This window comes from Corylus avellana, chromosome ca5 (genome assembly GCF_901000735.1).
Source record: "Corylus avellana chromosome ca5, CavTom2PMs-1.0".
Taxonomy (NCBI): Eukaryota; Viridiplantae; Streptophyta; class Magnoliopsida; order Fagales; family Betulaceae; genus Corylus; species Corylus avellana.
This window is the reverse complement of record NC_081545.1, coordinates 3,198,894-3,218,687: the sequence shown is the minus strand read 5'-3', so window position 1 is coordinate 3,218,687 and position 19,794 is coordinate 3,198,894. Positions and strand designations below refer to the sequence as shown.

Genomic DNA, 19,794 nt, shown 5'->3' with positions numbered 1-19,794 from the left:
TATACTATTAAAATATTAAAATATTATTTCTTTATAAATATATATAAATTTTTGACCCTCAAATTTTGTGTGTGTGTGTGTGTTTTTTTTTTGGATTTTTCCTATAGAAGAAGGGAATAAGTGATAAGAAAGCTGATGTAAGTACACTAGCTAGCAGTAATTTTATTTAAATTTAGTGAACAAAACTATTTTTTTTATTTATGTATTCAAATAAACTCAACAATAACTTTCTTTATCTTTGTTATATGCTATTTAAATATTTTTTTCAAATAAATGCTTAAACAAAGCCATTTAAATATTCTGAGAGCAAAGAGAGAAAAGACAAAACTTTTTAAAATTAAAGTAATATTAAAAGAAGTAAAGTGATATCCTATACTTAACAAAAAAAAAAAAAAAAAGTGTTTCATCTAAATTTTTTTTTGAGAGAAGATAATGAAATTTGCTAATAATTACTCGTCCAATGATTAATTAACACGTGGTCTGAAAAGGAGAACGCATTATTTTTCATTTCACCCCTTCAAAGCTGTCTTCTTCAGTGCAGTACTGTAGTTCCTTCATTACTGTGCTTGCATGATTACCACACATCGATATCAGAAAAAGAAAGCTATGGGACCGATCAATGATGGCAGAAAACATGTACGCGTGTCAAGTATGTGAGGTCCAGAACAAACTAATGCCCAACAATATTCTAACAGCAGAACAACCTTCATTAGTCCTGCAGTTTCAACACCATTATCTTCCTATCTTCCATGGCCAACCTGAACTCTCACCCTTTATATGAAAGAATCCAGCGTAAAAATGGAGTAAAAAGAGCCGTTGAAATCATAATCCTGTTCCTTCTCCTTTCTCTCCTTATTTATCGTCTTCTCTTCCTCAAAGACCATGGCCTCACTTGGCTCCTTGCCTTACTATGCGAGTCATGGTTTACCTTCAATTGGGTTCTCATCATCAACATCAAATGGAATCCTGTGGAATACAAAACGTACCCTGACAACCTCGTACAACGGTAATAAATCGATCACGTTTGGCTTTACTTACCACTCTGCTGTGCTATATATGTTTTTGCTCCAAAATATCATTATTTTAGCTTCATTATTCATATATTACGTGGCATTTTTATCGATTTTTACCAGGTGCATAAGATGTGTAGAAAGAAAAGTATTACACGTTCTAAATTTTCTTTTCAAAAAGCTAGTTTTCAAATGATGTGTCACCATTTCATGATATTTATTATTTTGGAAAGTGCATCACCAACTCATAGGATAGTGACACATCATTTGAGAATCAACTTTTAAAAAAAATTTTTTGCCATGTATAGCATTTCTCGTGTTGAAATATATAAAATGTACGTAAGAGTGAGGGGAAGCATAGAGAGAAAATAAGGTTAGACCATGTTTGAGATTATGTTTGAGAAATAGGGTTTTTAAGCAAAAAATGATTTTTACAAAACTTTATTTCAAAATTTTTGTCAAAAGTACGTTTTGGCTATTTTTGGACCTTTTGGACCGCTTAAAAGTGCTTTCAATTTTTTTACCAAACGAATGTTTTTTTCTTCTTTAAACTGACTTTTTGAGTATTAAACGTATTTTAAGACTCCTCAAATATACAATATGTGGTATTTGTAGAAGAATTAAGGTATGGTAAACAAGAAAAGGTAAACCAAATAAGGTAGATGATGGATTATAGACTTAGAAGGAAACTAAATCATACATAATATAGCAATTATTCTAAGAGCATGTTTGAGATTGCGTTGAGAAATAGAGCTAGCTTTTAAAGTCAAAAAAAACTTTTTAGAAAAGAAACGAAAAGCTTTTTCTAAAATTGCTTTTTCACCATTTTAGAATTAAAAAAATCAAAAATATATTTTTGAAATTTTTTATCAAACATGCCAGTTTTTTGTTTGGCACAAATTTTTAGCTATTAAAAACAATTTTTACTCTTTTTAACACATTTCCAAACATGTGAAGAAAAAAAATACTTGTTTGAAGAAAAAAAAATTTTACTCTCAAAACTTGCATCCAAGGGGTAAAAAGTACACCTTTACGAGGACTTTTTACCCCTTAAATGCACACCCCTCAAATTGCGTTTAAAGGGTACAAATCTTTTTGAACAATTTTTACTCTTTTTAACACAATTTCAAACGATTTTTTTTTTTTTTTTTTTTTTTTTTTTTTCAAACAAACTTTTGACAAAAGCTTAAAAATGAAACTTTTGTCGAAAAACACTTTTTGACTTAGAAACTATATTTCTCAAATACAATCTCAAACAAGCTCTTAATATCTTAAATAGTTTGTCTTTTAGTATTTCAAGCATTTGGTAATTACATAGAAGTTATATGAGATTTATTTTACAAGTGGGAATTACATAAGAGTTATTCAACATGTAGGAGTTGCTTAGAATTTACAACGCACTTGGGAGCTACATTTGATGTAAATGAATGATGTTAATGTTACAAGTTAGAAGGATCATTTGTAATCTATGAATACTCATGTAAGAAAGTCATTTAATCAAGTTGAATAAAATAAAATTAATGAAAGCGCTCTACTAGTTTTTGTTTCTCTTAATGTATGTGAGTTCTCCGACTTTCAACAGAATAATTAACTATTTAATTTCTTGCCAGGGTAATTGAGTTTCCCTCAGTGGACATGTTTGTGACAACTGCAGACTCTGAGCTAGAACCTCCTATCATCACCATAAACACCGTGCTCTCTTTGTTGGCAGTTGATTACCCACCTCACAAGCTTGCTTGCTACGTTTCCGATGATGGATGTTCTCCCTTGACCTTCTACTCTCTTGTCGAGGCTTCCAAGTTTGCTAAGCTTTGGGTTCCATTCTGTAAGAAGTACAATATTCAAGTCAGAGCTCCATTTAAATACTTTTCCAATGACTCCCTAACGTCTAATGATAGCTCTAATTGGGAGTTCCATCAAGAATGGAAAAGGATGAAGGTGAATTGTATATCTTGGGGACATTTTATGACTATATTTTGATGAACTATGATGAGAAATGGCTGCCACTTATGCACAAACTTGTTTGTCTTCATCTCTTGCAGGATGAGTACGAGCTGCTTTGCCATAAAATTGAGGATGCCGCCCAAAAGTCGAGGCCATGTGATTTTACTGGGGAATTCTCAAATGTAGATCGCAAAAACCATCCAACTATTATTAAGGTAAACTCCAGATTGATTGACTGGGAGTACCCTGGAACCTACACAACTTTTTCAAAATAATCCCTAGACGTGACTTGGGATAATTATGGGAATTTGATTTTTGTACATTTATTCTAACCTTTGGGAAACAAGGAAGGTCTTCCAGGTGGGTTATAAGCAATTTCCGAAAGTTCTCATTTAGATAATCTTATTTTAGGTTGTGTCGGAGAACAAAGGTCTTCCAAATGGGGTGCCACATTTGATTTATATATCTAGGGAGAAGCGGCATAAGCATCCACATAATTCCAAAGCGGGTGCTATAAATGTCCTGGTAAGAAGTTTTTTATGTCGAGTTTGGCTTGCTTCCAGTAAAATATTTACTAAAGATCTCATTAAAAAAAGAGGTGGGGGGTGAAGGTAATTTCTACCAATTATTTTTTCGTTATAGGCAATTTGCACGTTTTTAAAAAGGCAAGCCAAACTCATTTATCCCAAAGGAGTTAATAAGATCAAATGTCTTTTAGTTGTTTACAAAATTAACACCTAACTAATTAACGCCTCTTTTAATTCTTATCATATATAGACGAGAGTCTCAGGATTGATGACAAATGCTCCCTACATGCTCAACGTAGATTGTGATATGTTTGTCAACAATCCAAAAGTTGTTCTTCATGCAATGTGCCTACTATTAGATTCCAACAGTGAGAAGGAAATTGCGTTTGCTCAGTTCCCACAAGTGTTCTATGATGGATTAAAGGATGACCCCTATGGCAATCAGTACGTGATCATGTATGAGGTGAGTCAAATTTAAATCTTTACTTGCAAATAAGTCTTCTCTTTTACATTTTTATTTTGCTTAATTTATAAACAACATTGATTTAATTATATATGCATGTGTGACTAAGGAAAAAGTGAAGAATGTCACTCACAAAATATTGGACAATTACTGGCTTTTTTTGGTTTTTTTTTTTTTTTAGAATAATTACTATTAGAATGTTTTCAAATTAATATAATTGCAAAACCATATATTCACATGGCTGGATTAGACGATGGGTCACCTACAAGACAAGGTATGAGCAAACGGAGTGAAGCTGGCCCTAGAGCCGGTGGAAGAGCCTTTAATACTTATAAAGTCAGTAGAGTATTCATAAAGAGGAAATTGAATAGAAAGCTAGGAATTTTAGGGAGAAATAAGTTTTTATCTTATTTAGGTATGATGAACTTTTTTATTAGATCGATCCCTTGTTTTATTGTCATATGGTGGGCTTGTGGTTGTTTGTTGGATGTAGAAAGGAGGCTCCTTTTAAAGCTACATCTTCATGCATGATGGCCTCTGACGAGTATCTAATGAAAGCACAGAGACCTTTCTGATCTATATTTTCATGACGGTCTTTCGACATCTATTTGACGAAAACACACAAAACTTTCACGTACACCAAACGCTTGGGAGATGATAAGACATAAAAGTATGGTTTTGAGCATCGAATAAGGCCAATTTTTAAAACTTAACAGTAAGTTCTATGATAGTGTACTAATTTAAAATAAATATGAGTTTCATGAGATGAACTCTAATGCTTTCATAAGTCCCCATGCCTCCTAATCCATGCTGCTCATAACCTGGAAACAAAACATAAAAAGGGTAAGTGAAAAAGACTTGGCAAGTGAAATCTCCAACCATGAAAACGGTTGAGATAAATTCATTTTCTTTAAAACTGTATTTTTAAAACAACTTGTTCTTTAAAATCGCATGAAATTATAAATACTACCTCTCAACATTTAGATATATATTTTTTCGTTCAAATTATTTTCTGTAACACTTTCTTAGAGCAAATTTATTTTGTTTAAACATATAGGTATAAATACGCATTCTTAATGGAAATTCCTATCAAAAGGGGTAGTTGAAAGAAATTAAATGTTCGATGCTCTTAATTGAGTGTTTTTAAACTTTGAAGGTAGTTTCAAAACGAGTGGAAATTTATATATAGGAGTTTTCTAAAGTTACTCCCCTTTCTTTCAAAACGTGCTATGAAGAGTCAGTAGAATTTTGTTTTTTGGTTTGAAGTATAGGGCTTCAAACCTATACTTTTTATGTCATATGCCATGCACTAAACCATTGAACCATGAATGTGATTTAGGATAGAACTTTAAAATCAAAATATATAATTTATGCATGAAGGGTATTTTGATCTATTGAACTAAGACAATTCAATCATATTAATGGGTCTGTACAACTCTATGCCCATTTACCTGGACTAGGCCTAAAAATTACTTTATAAAAAATTGGTGTTGTCAAAGTAGATCAGGAAAAGGAGGAGACCTATCAACCCAATCCAATTGCATATTCAGAGAAATGAGGAACAATATTGTTTACCATAGATGGCGCCAATTGCAAAAGTAGATTTTTGCATGACCAAAATGGACAACGAGTCACCTACAAGACAAGAAAGGAACGACTAGAGTGGCGTCAGCCTCCGAAGCTTAAGTCAATTAAGTATTCATAGAGAGAAAATTGAATAGAAAGTGTGTTTTAGGGAGAAAGAAGTTCTAACCTTATTTGATAATGAAGAACTTCTTTAATATTAGATTCCTTGTTTTACAGTCACATGGTGGGCTTATGGTTGTTCAATACTTGGTATGTAAGCGTGAGGCTTAATAGGGCCCTAGGCTTATTTATGGTATCATCAATAATCAGTGTATGTTGTAGTATGACACGCATGTGAGCACACACACTTGGAATTGTAAGATTAAATCTATAAATTAGGTAATCAGTATTAAAAATTATGATCGAACGGTTATAATTAGATAATCGTTAATTATAAGATTGATTTGACGGTTAGCAATCAAACATTATCAAATTTTCTAGGCTCCACTATATTATGAAGACATATTTGCTATAACCTATGCAAACCAATTGATGAGAATTAGTTGGGGCAAATAATGTCTTAAGAAAAGTGACATTGTAATGCACCTTAAGAGCATTTTCTTTTTTGGTTTATAGTTTATGTTCTAACAATTACTTTATTTTGTTTTACACATATATGCACAAAGTATATTATGCGCGGCATATCTGGAATCCAAGGAAGTTTATATGTTGGAACTGGATGTTTCCACAGACGAAAAATTATTTATGGTCTCTCTCCAAGTCATATTGTAGAATCAATTAATGGTAAGTAAATAAACTTTAATTTGATATTTTTAATTATAAATAACTTTTATTCTCCAAAAGAGTAATGCTATATTCATCTAAAAAATTTAATTGCATGACTCACTATGTCAACTAATTTTTAGTGGTAACAATTGAAATTTTTTATTCAAAAGACAACACTTAATTAAGGGGATTTTTCTTATTATATGACTGGTATTTTTATTTTTCCTGTGACAGGAAAATTGGCTTATGAGGAAACACTTCAAGAATTTGGGAGTTCAAAGGAGCTGATTAAATCAGCTGTTCTAGCTTTGAAAGGGAACGCAAATCCATCTAACTGTCTTTGGACCTCTATTGAGGCATCATACCAAATTGCAAGCTGCGAGTATGAATATGGTACAGGCTGGGGTACAAAGGTGAGTAACCAAAAATAAGCAAATTACATATTGAAGGCTAATTTAAATCATTTTATTCTTCCAATATCTTTTATCTCATGATTTGATTAAATTGCAGATCCATTTAAGTTTTAGTTTTTGGGTCATGTTTTTTTTTTTTCCTCTCGGCATGGGTTGAAACGATATTATCATAAAAGAAATGATTGGTGTCAATATTATTTTTTCATATTATCTTACAAATTAATCATTAGATTTGTTAACTTATTTGGACTCTACATAAGTCAATTGTAGACCTCACAAATTTAATTATTAAATTTGTAAGAGAATATAAAAAAAAATATGAATAAATTATTGACCATAATTATTTATCTTATCATAATTATCATCATCATTATTCTTATTATTTTTTTTTTTTTGGGTCCACTCTCATCTTTGTGGATGTCCGATATGACAATATCAGCTGGGTTTGAGATATGGAACGACAACAGAGGACTCCGACACTGGGGTAATGATCCATTCTAGGGGTTGGAGGTCCATGGATTGCACACCCGACCCACCGGCCTTTTTAGGGTGTGCACCCTCGGGTGGGCCTGCTGTAATGACCCAACAGAAGAGGTGCGCCACCGGCTTCCTTGAAATTCTATTTAGCAAGAATTGTCCCATATTTGGCACCCTCTTTGGGAAGCTCCAACTGAGGCAAAGCTTGGCGTATTTGTATATCTTCTCTTGGAGCATACTCTCTGTCCCTGAGCTATGCTATGCTGCTCTTCCAGCGTATTGTATCATCACCAACTCCTCCTTCTTGCCAAAGGTTAGGTGAAGCTCATGAACAATAAAGTACTGAAAATATATTTCATAGATTTATTATTCATTTTAATAGCTTATAATATGTGTTTGTAGGTTCATGAACCAGCATTTTATGTACTAGTTGCTCTCTTCGTCATTTACAATCTATACACTTTATTCGAGTACCTAAAAGCTGGCCAGTCAGTGCGAGCTTGGTGGAATAACCAGAGAATGGCAAGAATTACCATTATGAGTGCATGGCTCTTCGGATTTCTTGGTGTCATGCTCAAGCTCTTAAGAATATCGGAGACAGTCTTTGAAGTGACAAAAAAAGACCAATCTAGTGATGCTTCCAATGAAGATCATGCCGGTAGGTTCACCTTCGACGACTCTCCAATTTTTGTGCCTGGCACAACCATTTTGCTACTGCACTTGACTGCACTGGTTGTGAGCTTGTTGAAGTTGCAACCACAAGCTCATGGCGGCGGGCATGGGGCAGGGCTAGCGGAGGTATTGTGTAGTGTGTTGTGGTTGCTATGCTATTGGCCATTTTTGAAAGGACTGTTTGGGAAAGGGAAGCATGGGATTCCCATGTCCACCATATGCAAGTCAGCTGCTTTGGCATTACTTCTTCTGCACTTGTGCAAAATGACCACTATGGGTTGAGCCCTTGGACAGGCAATTACTTTTTAGGCCATATTATCTATTTCAGGGAATTTTAAGGAATGGATTCATTCTTATATGTTTCTTACACTATTTTTCATTCATAAGCGAACCTATTTGAAATTTAAAATAATAGCCTTTAAATTTATTAAAAAAAATAGTGTAGGCCTTTCTTTTTTCTTTTTACTTTGGCCCCTTAAAATTTTTTAATTCAATTCAGCACCCTTCAAGTTAAATTTCTAGTTCCCTTCGTGGCAGTTTAATCATGCACGCACGAGCCTGAGTTTTATAATTTACTTATGCAAAAGAAAAGATTATCCTCTTAATACTAAATAATTTATTATCTATCTCATTTGTTAAAATTCTTAAATAGTACCTTTATTGCATAAACGAGGTTGCTGGATTAATTCCATCAAATTGCTCAAAAAATAAGGGGTTTATCATCTTCCCAAATCACACATGCTCATCAAGCTCTTGCTGGATCTTATCAAAGTGACTGGCCTTCAAGCTCCAATGCAAATATATATCGTATGCAGAGATAATATAAATTAGATTGGATACAATCAAATTAGATCATTACTTAAAAGGGATGAGATTACAATTAAATCTGAAATCTATCACAACCAAATTTGAATACAATCAAATATGATAATATATTCCAACACACCATTATCCATCCTATCTTGAAGTCATCTTTTAGTCTTAAGCCCAACAACACAGCTAGAGAACCTTAGTGCCAAGCCCTTGACCACCACGTCCACTAAAATAATTAAGAAATATATATATATATATATGAATAGGGAGTGAAGATTTCAGCAACAGGAGAACATTTGCATGCACCTCTTGGACAAGTCAAAGGGGTGGAAAAGGCAACGATGGTGGTTGTGAGGTTGGGTGTGGAGGAATAGGAAGAAGAGTTGAGGGATCAAGTCACTGAGTTAAGAATATAATTAGTATATGTATCATGACAATATAAAAATGAGGAAAAAAAAAAAAGGCCTATAGAATGAGTATTTTAGCCAAAATTTGCTATAAAAGTTTGGCGTTTTGGGAACTTATATATTGTTACGGTCCTTTAGGATTATGGTCCCCAAATCTCTACATATATCTCCGTAGTGGGACACAAAGATCGTAACACTTATGCTAACCAAAAGAGGTCTTCTTTGAGCCACATCTTATGCTTGAATCCCACAAGTTACAGCTTATGTATACAGTTAAATCTAGATATAAAGTGATCATGATAGCAATATTAAAGTCCAGTAGATCTAGACATCACCCCTTATCCCTTATGTCATGAATCTTTCAGCCCTGTATCTAGCACTTCGTCGCCAAGAATCCTGTTGTAGCCCTGCATCGTCAATCAATTTTCATGTGTCTTGCTTAGTTTTCTTTCTCAATCACAATGGTCCTCGAGTACAGTAGCCGTGGTCCTTAGCTTCACATAATTGAATTCTATGTACGTTGATCTGAAAGATATATATGCATATATATCTTAAAAGTTGTCCAGCCAGATTCACAACTTTTCTCTTTTACATAAATTAGTCATTTGGCAACTGAAAAGGATATATGTGGATGAAGCCGTGGTTGAAAAGTATCTAATTGAGCATACACTACAAAAAGCCTTAGAGTTAGGGACATTATGAGGTCATTTTAATAGTAAAACCACCATTCTCAGAAGTAGGAATCGTTTAAACAGTACAACACTGTTCAAACAACCCCTCATTTTGAGGTCGTTTGAACAGTGACAAATGACTCCTCCCTCTCTCGATTCTCCCTTTCTGCACACTCGATCCCCTCTCTCACTAAACTCTCGTTCTCGATTCTCCCTCACCCCTAGCTCTCAGCTCTCCCACTGCACTCTCTCCCTCGATCATCGATCTCCCTCTCCCACTCAGCTGTCTCTCTTTCACAGCAAGTGTCCCTATTATTAGAAAAATATGTGATTTTTATACGATCCAAGGACAAAAGTCAATATTATAGATTAGGTAAGAGAAAGTTCTTCCAATTCAATGTAAAGAAAAACTCTTTAGTTAAAAAAAAAAAAAAGACACGCATATATAATATGGCATCAACATTACAAAAAAATTACTATTTTCTGACGTGGCATACAATACATAATTTTTGTCACGTTACCATTTTCTGACGTGCTAAAAATAGTACGTCAGAATTTTCTGACGTGCTAAATATTGACATGTCACAAAAAAATGGGCGGGATTTTGAAAATTTTCTCTCTTCTTATTTTCCCTCAACTTTTTTCCTCTTTTTATTCTTTCCTCCTCATTTATTTTCCCCTCTCTCTCTCTCCTCTCTCAATCTCCCTTCTCTCCACGGCAGATCGAAGAAAGCAGAAGAAGGAGAAGAGAAGAGAAGAGAAGAAGAAGAAGATAAGATAAGAAGATTTTTTGGGTTTTTGAAGATTTTTTGGTTTTGACGTTTAGGTTTTTGATTTTTCAAATTGTTTTTTTGATTTGGGTTTTTGATTGTTTGAAGATTTTTTGGTGTGAGTTTGAGTTTTTGAAAATTGAGATCGAAAAGAAGTAAGAAAATGGAGAAAAGATTTTGGAGAAAATTTTATCGTGGCACATAGAAGATTTTGTTGGGTTTCTCTGCACCACTCAAGTGGTGCAGAGAAATGAGTGGTGCAGAAAAATTCGTTTCTCTGCACCACTCAATAAATTACAAAAAAAAAAAAAATTTAAATTAATACATTTTCTAATTGAAAAAAAAAAATTATTATTTTTAATTAATTTTTAAATTTCCTTGACACATTAGAAAATTTCTAACGTGTTATATTTTAACACATTAGAAAATTTTCTGACATGCCAAAATTAACACGTCAGAAAATTCTGACGTGCTAAACAATAATATGTTAGGAAAAAAAATTTCCTGACACTTATGCTTCTGACATTTAACACACGTTAGAAGCGCTACGTTAGAAAATTTTTTTGACTTGTCAGACACCCTAACACGTCAGAAAATTCCAATGAGAAAAAAATTGTTTTTTTTGTAGTGCAAGTCGCATCATATCATCTCCAAGATTGAAGTAGCTCAATTAACTATAAACCACGTCTTACAAAATAAAAGTCACTAAATCGAATCTTTCTTCCCATTTTCCTCCCTCTGCATAGACATGCAAAGGACAGCAGTTGTCACTGTTAATTTCCTTTTCAATGTAAGCCACTTGTTAAGGAGGGGACAAGTGACTCTTACATCGGAGAAGAAAAGGCACAAAGCGACAAAAATAAATAAAGGATATTCAAAATGATTCATGTCAATATCGTTTTCATCTTTTCTTCATTCTATCCTATAAAGTCATTAAATCAACTATACGATTTGTTGACTCATATAAATTCCACGTAAATGCAAATTCCGTTGAAAAATTAATGCTTCATTCATTGATCACGTGAATCATTTTGAATATCCTTTATTTATTTTTGTCGCTTTGCGCCTTTTCTTCTCTGATGTAAGAGTTAGTACTTGTCCCCTCCTTAACAAGTGGTTTAAATTGAAAAGGAAATTAATAGTGACAACTGCTGTCCTTTGCAATCCTCAATCAATATGTTGTCGCTAAACAATTTTAGGATGTCAGAGAACAGAAAGAAAAGAATAAAAATAATTTAATTAGAACACTAAAATTTAGAGGCGGAGACCATCATAAAAAAATTGCAGTACTTCTCATTTCGGTCTCTTAATCAATATTTGTTTTGACAAAATAATTTTAAAATAAAAAAATAACTGTATAGAAATAATTAAATCACATACACAAAAAATTAAGATCTATGTAAGTATATACTTTGTTCATGGAATTATAATAATGGTTTATAATATTAGTTTTGAGATTCAAATTGTTGACTATAAATACATATTCAAACAGTTACATATTTCTCAATTGGAGAGATGTCAGATGAGCTATCATTATCAACCGAGTGGCCCAGTGTTCTCGTTTGCAAACAGCGCTCCAAAAGTATACATGTGTGCATGGTTGAAATTAAAACATCTAATTGAGCCTAGCTAGCACCATAATTTGGCATCCATGTAGGTCAAAAAGGGTACGTGAGATAAAAGTTAAAAGTAATTTTGATTATTTTAAATGCTTTTGTGTTTGAGTTATTTGTGTTCTTGAAGGACATATATTATTATTATTATAGATTAAGTTGAAAAAAAGGTATTTCCAACCATATTTAATTTAGAGATCAAACTGTGTCTTTTAGTATCTGAGCAATCATACACTGCGTTCAGTTCTGAGTCGTATGGAATCCATAGAAAGTAGCAGCATAATGTATTATAAATTTTATGTAGAAGTCATCATTAAAGCTCTGTTTGTTTTGGGTAAAATAAATTTTTCTAGAATATACTTTTCGTATTTTTGAGAATTGGCCATGAAGGAAAATAGTAATTAACCAAAAATATTTTTGGTTTGAAAAAAAAAAAAAAATCTATTTAATTTTTCAGAATTTTTTTTTTTCAATTTTTAAAAATCGTAAACTATTTTTTGAGTTTGAACATCTTATTCTTAAATCGACAGACTCAACCTAGAAGTCATTAGAACCGTGTCAGAACTCGACTGGTACGTTACCAGTACCTGATTGGAACCCTGACGAGACTCAACTGGGATCGAGGGGAGATACTATCAGGACTAGATAAGAAACAAATAGAGCCTAAACGTGTACTTAAGTCATATAAAACACTTATAATTGTAAGTACTTAACATAATATATATAGCATTATGTGACATCAAATAAGAAAAAAAAAAAAACTTTACTTTGACTCCCTGAACTTCTACCTGATTTTACAAACTCCATGAATTTTCAAATCTCTCATTTTGGACTCCTAAACTTTCAATTACTGTTAATTAGAACCATTCCGTTAATTATAGCCGTTAAAAATGCAAAAATAGACCAAAATGTCTTTAATTTTCATTTTTAAAAAAATAAAAAAACGTTTTAGAAGTTGAAATTCTATACAAAAGTTAGGGGTATAAATGTTATGTAACGTTTAAAATTTGATAGAAGGGTTCATATTGAGAGTAATTAAAAATTCAGAGGTCCAAAATGAAAGATTTAAAAATTCATAGAAAATTTGTAAAATTGAGTAAAAGTTCATAAAGCCAAAATAAAGTTTTCCAAAAAATAAAAAATAATAGAAGAGAGAGTGCCAACCACAATTGAATATTTATTTATTTATTTTGGTTAGCAATGACTCCTGAGCACAGGGAATCCATAGAACGTGTACCAGCTTATATAATTTGGCGTCAAGTCGCATCAAAGAAGAAAAAATAAAAGAAGAGAGATATGCAAACCACACTTGAATTTATTTTTAAAAAAAATTGTTTTTTTGTCTCTTTTGGGCCTTTACTCCTCTGATGAAAGTTACTTGTCCGGTTGTCCCCTCATTAACAAGTGGTTTAAAAAAGAAAATCAATAGTGACAACTTCTGTCATCGTGACTCAGTCAATATGTTGTCAGTGTCGCTAAATAATTTTAGGAGGTTAGAAAACAAAAAGGAATAAAAATAATTTAGGGAAAACTTTACAAAACTCTTTGAACTTTTACGTATTTTAAAATTATCTCTCAATGTCAAAAACTCTTAATTTAAGGTATTGAACTTTTAATTTTTTGTAATGCCCTAATTTCATTAAATCTTGTCAAAATTCTCAAAATACCCATTTTTTATAATTTTTTTTTTTAAAAAAATTGAAAATATTCAGGCGTATACTATTTTTGCAAATTTCATTAAATCTTGACAAATTCTTGAATCTTGCAATTTTTTATTTTATTTTTTATAGTATAAAAGGGGTATCTTTTGAAGTTTGACGAGCTTTAACGGAATTAGGACATTGTAAAAAATTAAAAGTTTGATACTTTAAATTGTGAGTTTTTTAAGCATAAAGAGGCAAAATTAACTTGATTTGGTCAAAACACATGGGGAGTTTTGTGAAATTTTTCAACACTGAAATTGACTTGATTTGGTCAAAACACATGGGGAGATTTGTGAAATTTTTCAACACTGAAATTGACTTGATTTGGTCAAAACACATGGGGAGATTTGTGAAATTTTTCCAACAATTTAATCAGAACAGTAAAATTGACTTGATTTGGTCAAAACACATGGGGAGTTTTGTGAAATTTTTCCAACAATTTAATTAGAACACTAAAATTGACTTGATTTGGTTTGATTTAGAGGCAGAGACCATCATGAAAAAAAATACACTTTTCATTGCAATCGCTCAATCAATATTTGTTTTGACAAAATAATTTTAAAATAACAATATAACTATATAAAAATAATTAAATCACACATAACATTAAGATCTATGTAACCAAGATGATTAAAAGAAATTTACTATTAAAAAATAGGAAAAAGCATATTTAGTCCTCAAGTTTTGATTTGAAATTATTATTACCAAAGTTTAAAATAAGTCAATCTATCACTTTATCTATCACTTTACCGTCAAAATTAATAGTTTGTCATCTGCCACATATGTCTCATTTGACACGTTCACGTCATCTCAACACCCTAATGTAATGCTACGCCAACGGAGCCGAAGTTTTTTGTTACTGTGGGTTAACTTTTTAGGTTCTTAAGTTTTGTGTCTCTCTAAGTTTGTGTTAGATCGATTTTTTTTTTTTTTTTTTTGGGTCTTGTTTTTTATGAATGACTTAATACTTGTTAACATGACATTGCATTTGAGTGTTTATGACGTATCAAATGAGACATATAACAGATGGCAAACCATTATTTTTTACATTAAAGCCTATTTTAAACTTGGGCAAAATCTAAGAACTGTTTACTTGGAATTGAAAACTTAAGGACTAAATTCTAATAGGAAAAAAACCTACTATTATAGATATGATTTTTCCCTTAAAAAAAGAAAAAAAGAAAAAAGGATTTTGACAAGAAAGAAAACTCCTAAATTCTCTAAGCCACCTAAAGCGTGAGAAAAGGTGCCACCTGTTTTCTCTCTTATGATCTCTCTATTTCACAGCCATCGGCTGCTTTCTTGAGCTTTCGGTGCTTGTCGATCTCACTATGTTTTTATGGTTAGTCCACAAAAGGCTGAATAGGGTGTCTATTTTAGTAATAAAAAATGGGCTAAAAACAACCAAGTTTCTGCGCATGAATAGGGTTTCTATTCATGCGCAGAAACATATTGTGCAACTATGTACGAAACAACCTGCTCTCTAGTCTCTACTATAAATTCACAAACACATGTCCCGGATATTTAAACACCTTCAAATCTTCAATAGATTATAGAACAGACATGGCCACTACCAACTTTCTCCCTTTATGTGACAAAACTACTCGGAAAAACACTGCACAAAGAGCCATTGATATCATAATCCTCTTCCTTCTCCTTTCTCTCCTTGTTTATCGTATCCTCTTGCTCAAAGACCATGGCCTCACTTGGCTCCTTGCCTTCCTATGCGAATCATGGTTCACCTTCACCTGGGTTCTAGTCATGAGCATCAAATGGAATCGTGTTGAATACAAAACATACCCGGACAACCTCTTGCCAAGGTAACATAAATGTTTTTATAACATGTTCTATAAAAGTTTTAGTGGAAAGCTTTCATATTCATCTGATCCCTTGTATTTATTATTCTTCTTTGATAGGGTAACGGAGCTTCCCTCAGTGGACATGTTTGTAACAACTGCGGATTCTGTGCTTGAACCTCCTATCATCACCATAAACACCGTGCTCTCTTTGTTGGCAGTTGATTACCCAGCTCACAAGCTAGCCTGCTATGTATCCGATGATGGCTGTTCTCCCTTGACCTACTACTCTCTTTCTGAAGCCTCAAAGTTTGCCAGGCACTGGGTTCCATTCTGTAAGAAGTACAATATTCAAGTTAGAGCTCCATTTAGATATTTTGCCGATAAATCCCTAACATTTAGTGACAGCTCTTGGGAGTTCCAACAAGAATGGAAAAGGATGAAGGTAATCAAAAGCTGCAGTTAGACGTGAAAATTAGTTTTTGAATAATGCTATTTTGGAAACTCGTACACGATTGTTAAAGAAATTGATGATGTGGCAATGATATTTAGCTCTTGGATCATCTCATATTATATGATAGTTGTATATATAGGGTCTACTAAATAGTGTACTCTGCAAAGAAAAGTCTTAAAATGATATTCTTTTAACATGATACTATAATAATTTACAATTTATCATTTCTTATACTTTTATGATAAATAATAATTTAACTTGATATTCTTTAGGTTGAGTATGAGCAGCTTTGCCATAAAGTTGAGGATGCCTCCCAAAAGTTCATGCCAAGTGATTTTAGAGGGGAGTTTGCAGAATTCTTAAATGTAGATCGCAAAAACCATCCAGCTATTATCAAGGTAAACTCAATATATTATAGATTTTGTTGGCCGTGTACAAATTGGCAAAGAGTCCCATGACTAGTGACCAGTGACTATATATTATGGGAATTGAACTTATGTACTTTTATTACCCTAAGCTTTAGGAGAACAAGCAAGGTACATCTTCAAGATGGACGATACGTAATTTCCAAAAAGGCTCATTTGGATAATTTTGTTGGAGTCTTACTAGTATAACTATAGCTTTTACTATATGTTCCGCAACAATTCATTTAACACTTACTATATCAGCCACTAAAATATGAATGACGTAACAATCTATATAACACTTATCACGTTTATAAACCATTATATTATTCCACTTAATGCTTACTATATCAATCACTAAAATTTTAATGGTAACGAGGCAGTACATATTTCAATCTATACAGATTTTCACATGAGATTATAAGAAAATTGTAATAGAAGTTGTAGTAACTCAAAACATTTTCCAATTTATTGTAGGTTATGTGTGAGAACAAGGAAGGTCTTGCAGATGGATTACCGCATTTGGTGTATGTGTCTAGGGAGAAGCAACATAAGCATCCACATCATTACAAAGCGGGTGCCATGAACGTTCTAGTAAGATCATGCTATTTATGCCCAAGGATTAGTTTATAATTCATTTAGTCTTTTAGTTCTTAAGGATAACTTGTAAATCCTAACATTATTTCTTTTTAATTTTGAACTGTTTCTGTCTTATATAGACAAGAGTCTCTGGATTGATGTCGAATGCTCCCTATATGCTGAATGTAGACTGCGATATGTTTGTTAACAATCCAAAAGTTGTTCTTCATGCAATGTGCCTGCTACTAGGTTCCAAGAGTGAAAAAGAAAGTGCATATATTCAATTCCCACAGATGTTCTATGATGGATTAAAAGATGACCCATATGGCAATCAACTTGTGGTTATGTTTGAAGTGCGTCAAATTTATTTAAATATATTTTTCCTCCTCCTTTTTTTAAATGTCACTCACTAATTGTTCAAGTACTTTACCATATTTTGCATGTTCACAAAGTATATGACGCATGGATTGACTGCACATCAAGGACCGCTTTACGGGGGAACCGGATGTTTCCATAGACGAAAAATTATTTATGGCTTATATCCAGATAATGTGGAATCAATAAACGGTATGTGAATTACCTTCTTTTTTTTTTCTTTTTTTTTTTTTGTGTGACTATATTTTTCTTTTTCCCTTTGATAGGAAAATTGGTTGAGAATTGGCTTTTAGAATTTGGGAGTTCAAAAGAGTTGATCAAGTCAGCAGCTCATGCTTTAAAAGGGAATACAGATCCACCTAACCATCTTTCAGACTCTATTGAAGCAGCACACCAAGTCGCCAATTGCAGCTACGAATATAATAGTAGCTGGGGTACGGAGGTTAGTAACCAACAAATATGGAATCCCTTAATTGAGAGCTCATATTAACAAAGCATTTAAAATTTGTTCGTTGGTAATCTATTATCGCAATTTATGTTGATCTTTGGTCATTATAATGATTTACCATTTGGATTTTTTTAAAAAAAAATTATTTGGATATTTTGTTTTCCTTTTCTTTTTGTCTCGATTGAAACAATACTGTCTCCGGGTCTTCTCTCATGTTTGTGGCTTCCCCATTTCAGTTGGGCTGGAGATATGGATCCGCGACAGAGGACGTTTTAACTGGGCTAACAATACATAAAAAAGGCTGGAAGTCCGTCTTTTGCACGCCCAACCCACCGGCCTTTTTAGGGTGTGCACCATCGGGTGGGCCTGCTGCAATGACCCAACAAAAGAGGTGGGTCACTGGCCTACTTGAAATTCTAGTGAGCAAAAATTGTCCCATATTTGCCGCCCTGTTTGAGAAGCTCCAATTCAGGCAATGCTTGGCCTATTTGTGGCTCCTTTATTGGGGCCTACGCTCCATCCCTGAGCTATGCTATGCTGCTCTTCCAGTGTATTGTATCATCACTAACTCCTCCTTCTTACCAAAGGTAAGGACAAACGACAACCGTCCAACTCTAAGGGCAAGTTTGAGATTGCGTTTGAGGGACTTAAAAGTGTTTTTAACACTAAAAAAGTTTATTTGAAGAAAGAAGTACTCGTTTGTTAAAAAAATTAAAAACGTTTTTTTGTTGTCTAAAAGGCCTAAAAATTGCCAAAAAATACTTTTGGCAAAAGTTTAAAAGTGAAGCTTTTGCCTAAAAGCTCTTTTGACTTAAAAAAATTTTATTTCTCAAACGCAATTTCAGACATGCTCTAAATCTGTTTGATAGATTTATTTTTCTTTTTTAAAAGCTTATAGTGTGTGTATATATATAGGTTGATGAACCAGTCTTCTGGGTACTAGTTGCTCTCTTTGTCATTTACAGCCTATACACTTTATCCGAATACCTACGAACTGGCCAATCAATCCGAGCTTGGTGGAATAGCCAAAGAATGGCAAGAATTACGACCATTACAGCATGGTTCTTCGGATTACTGAGTGTTGTGTTGAAGCTCTTAGGAATCTCAGAGACAGTTTTTGAAGTGACCAAAAAAGACCAATCTGGTGACTCTATGAATGATAATGATGCTGGGAGGTTCACCTTTGACGAGTCCCCAATTTTCGTGCCAGGTACAACCATTTTTCTACTACACCTGACTGCACTAATTGTGAGCTTTTTGAAGCTGCAACCACTAGCTCATGATGGGCATGGGTCAGGGCTAGGAGAGGTCTTGTGTAGTGTGTGGTTGTTGCTATGCTTTTGGCCATTTTTGAAAGGGTTGTTTGGAAAAGGAAAGCATGGGATCCCCATTTCCACCATATGCAAGGCAGCTGCTTTGGCCTTACTTTTTCTACACTTGTGTAGATGGACCACAATGGGTTGAGACTTCGTTCATGCACTTATAATAATGTTTTCGAATATTCTTTTTAAGATTCGAATTGTTGCTGGAAACATTGATGATCAGATCCACTTATGTACGTGTCAACGTGGTATTCTAAAGGACCAAAACAAGAGACTACATTCGACCTTACTCTACTATACCTGTGACATCTCACATCGTCTAAGTTTAGAGATCGAGATATACTTATATGTATACTTATACTATTTATGATAACAACACGTTTTAAAGTTGTGATGATCATGATTCCATCAGAATTCCACAGTTAAGTAAGTTTATGCGATAATAGAATTAGGATGGGTGACCTCCATAGAAGTTTGACTTGAAGGGAGCTGAAAGTAAATAATATTGTATGTCAATGGTGTGTGGTGTTACAATGCCTCTATCTTTCCAAACTTCACGCTCCTAAAATTAAATTAATTAA

General features: G+C 33.2%; 2 protein-coding genes across 3 annotated transcripts; both read left to right on the top strand.

The window, feature by feature from the left end:
• The first annotated feature begins 710 nt into the window (after positions 1-710).
• Positions 711-8,214, top strand: LOC132183037 (cellulose synthase-like protein H1). Of its 2 annotated transcripts, XM_059596428.1 has the most exons (9): positions 711-1,006; positions 2,621-2,948; positions 3,053-3,169; positions 3,366-3,479; positions 3,732-3,944; positions 6,197-6,314; positions 6,531-6,709; positions 7,149-7,499; positions 7,589-8,214. In XM_059596428.1, exons 1-9 carry the CDS (start codon positions 750-752, stop codon positions 8,138-8,140), a joined length of 2,229 nt encoding a protein of 742 aa, XP_059452411.1. In that variant the 5' UTR covers positions 711-749; the 3' UTR covers positions 8,141-8,214. The 2 variants fall into 2 exon arrangements, with proteins under 2 accessions (XP_059452411.1, XP_059452412.1); XM_059596429.1 differs by lacking the exon at positions 3,366-3,479.
• Positions 8,215-15,296: 7,082 nt separating this feature from the next.
• Positions 15,297-19,553, top strand: LOC132183038 (cellulose synthase-like protein H1). Its single transcript, XM_059596430.1, has 9 exons — positions 15,297-15,655; positions 15,752-16,076; positions 16,358-16,483; positions 16,967-17,083; positions 17,209-17,421; positions 17,521-17,635; positions 17,710-17,885; positions 18,128-18,478; positions 18,807-19,553. Exons 1-9 carry the CDS (start codon positions 15,399-15,401, stop codon positions 19,353-19,355), a joined length of 2,229 nt encoding a protein of 742 aa, XP_059452413.1. The 5' UTR covers positions 15,297-15,398; the 3' UTR covers positions 19,356-19,553.
• Positions 19,554-19,794: the final 241 nt, after the last annotated feature.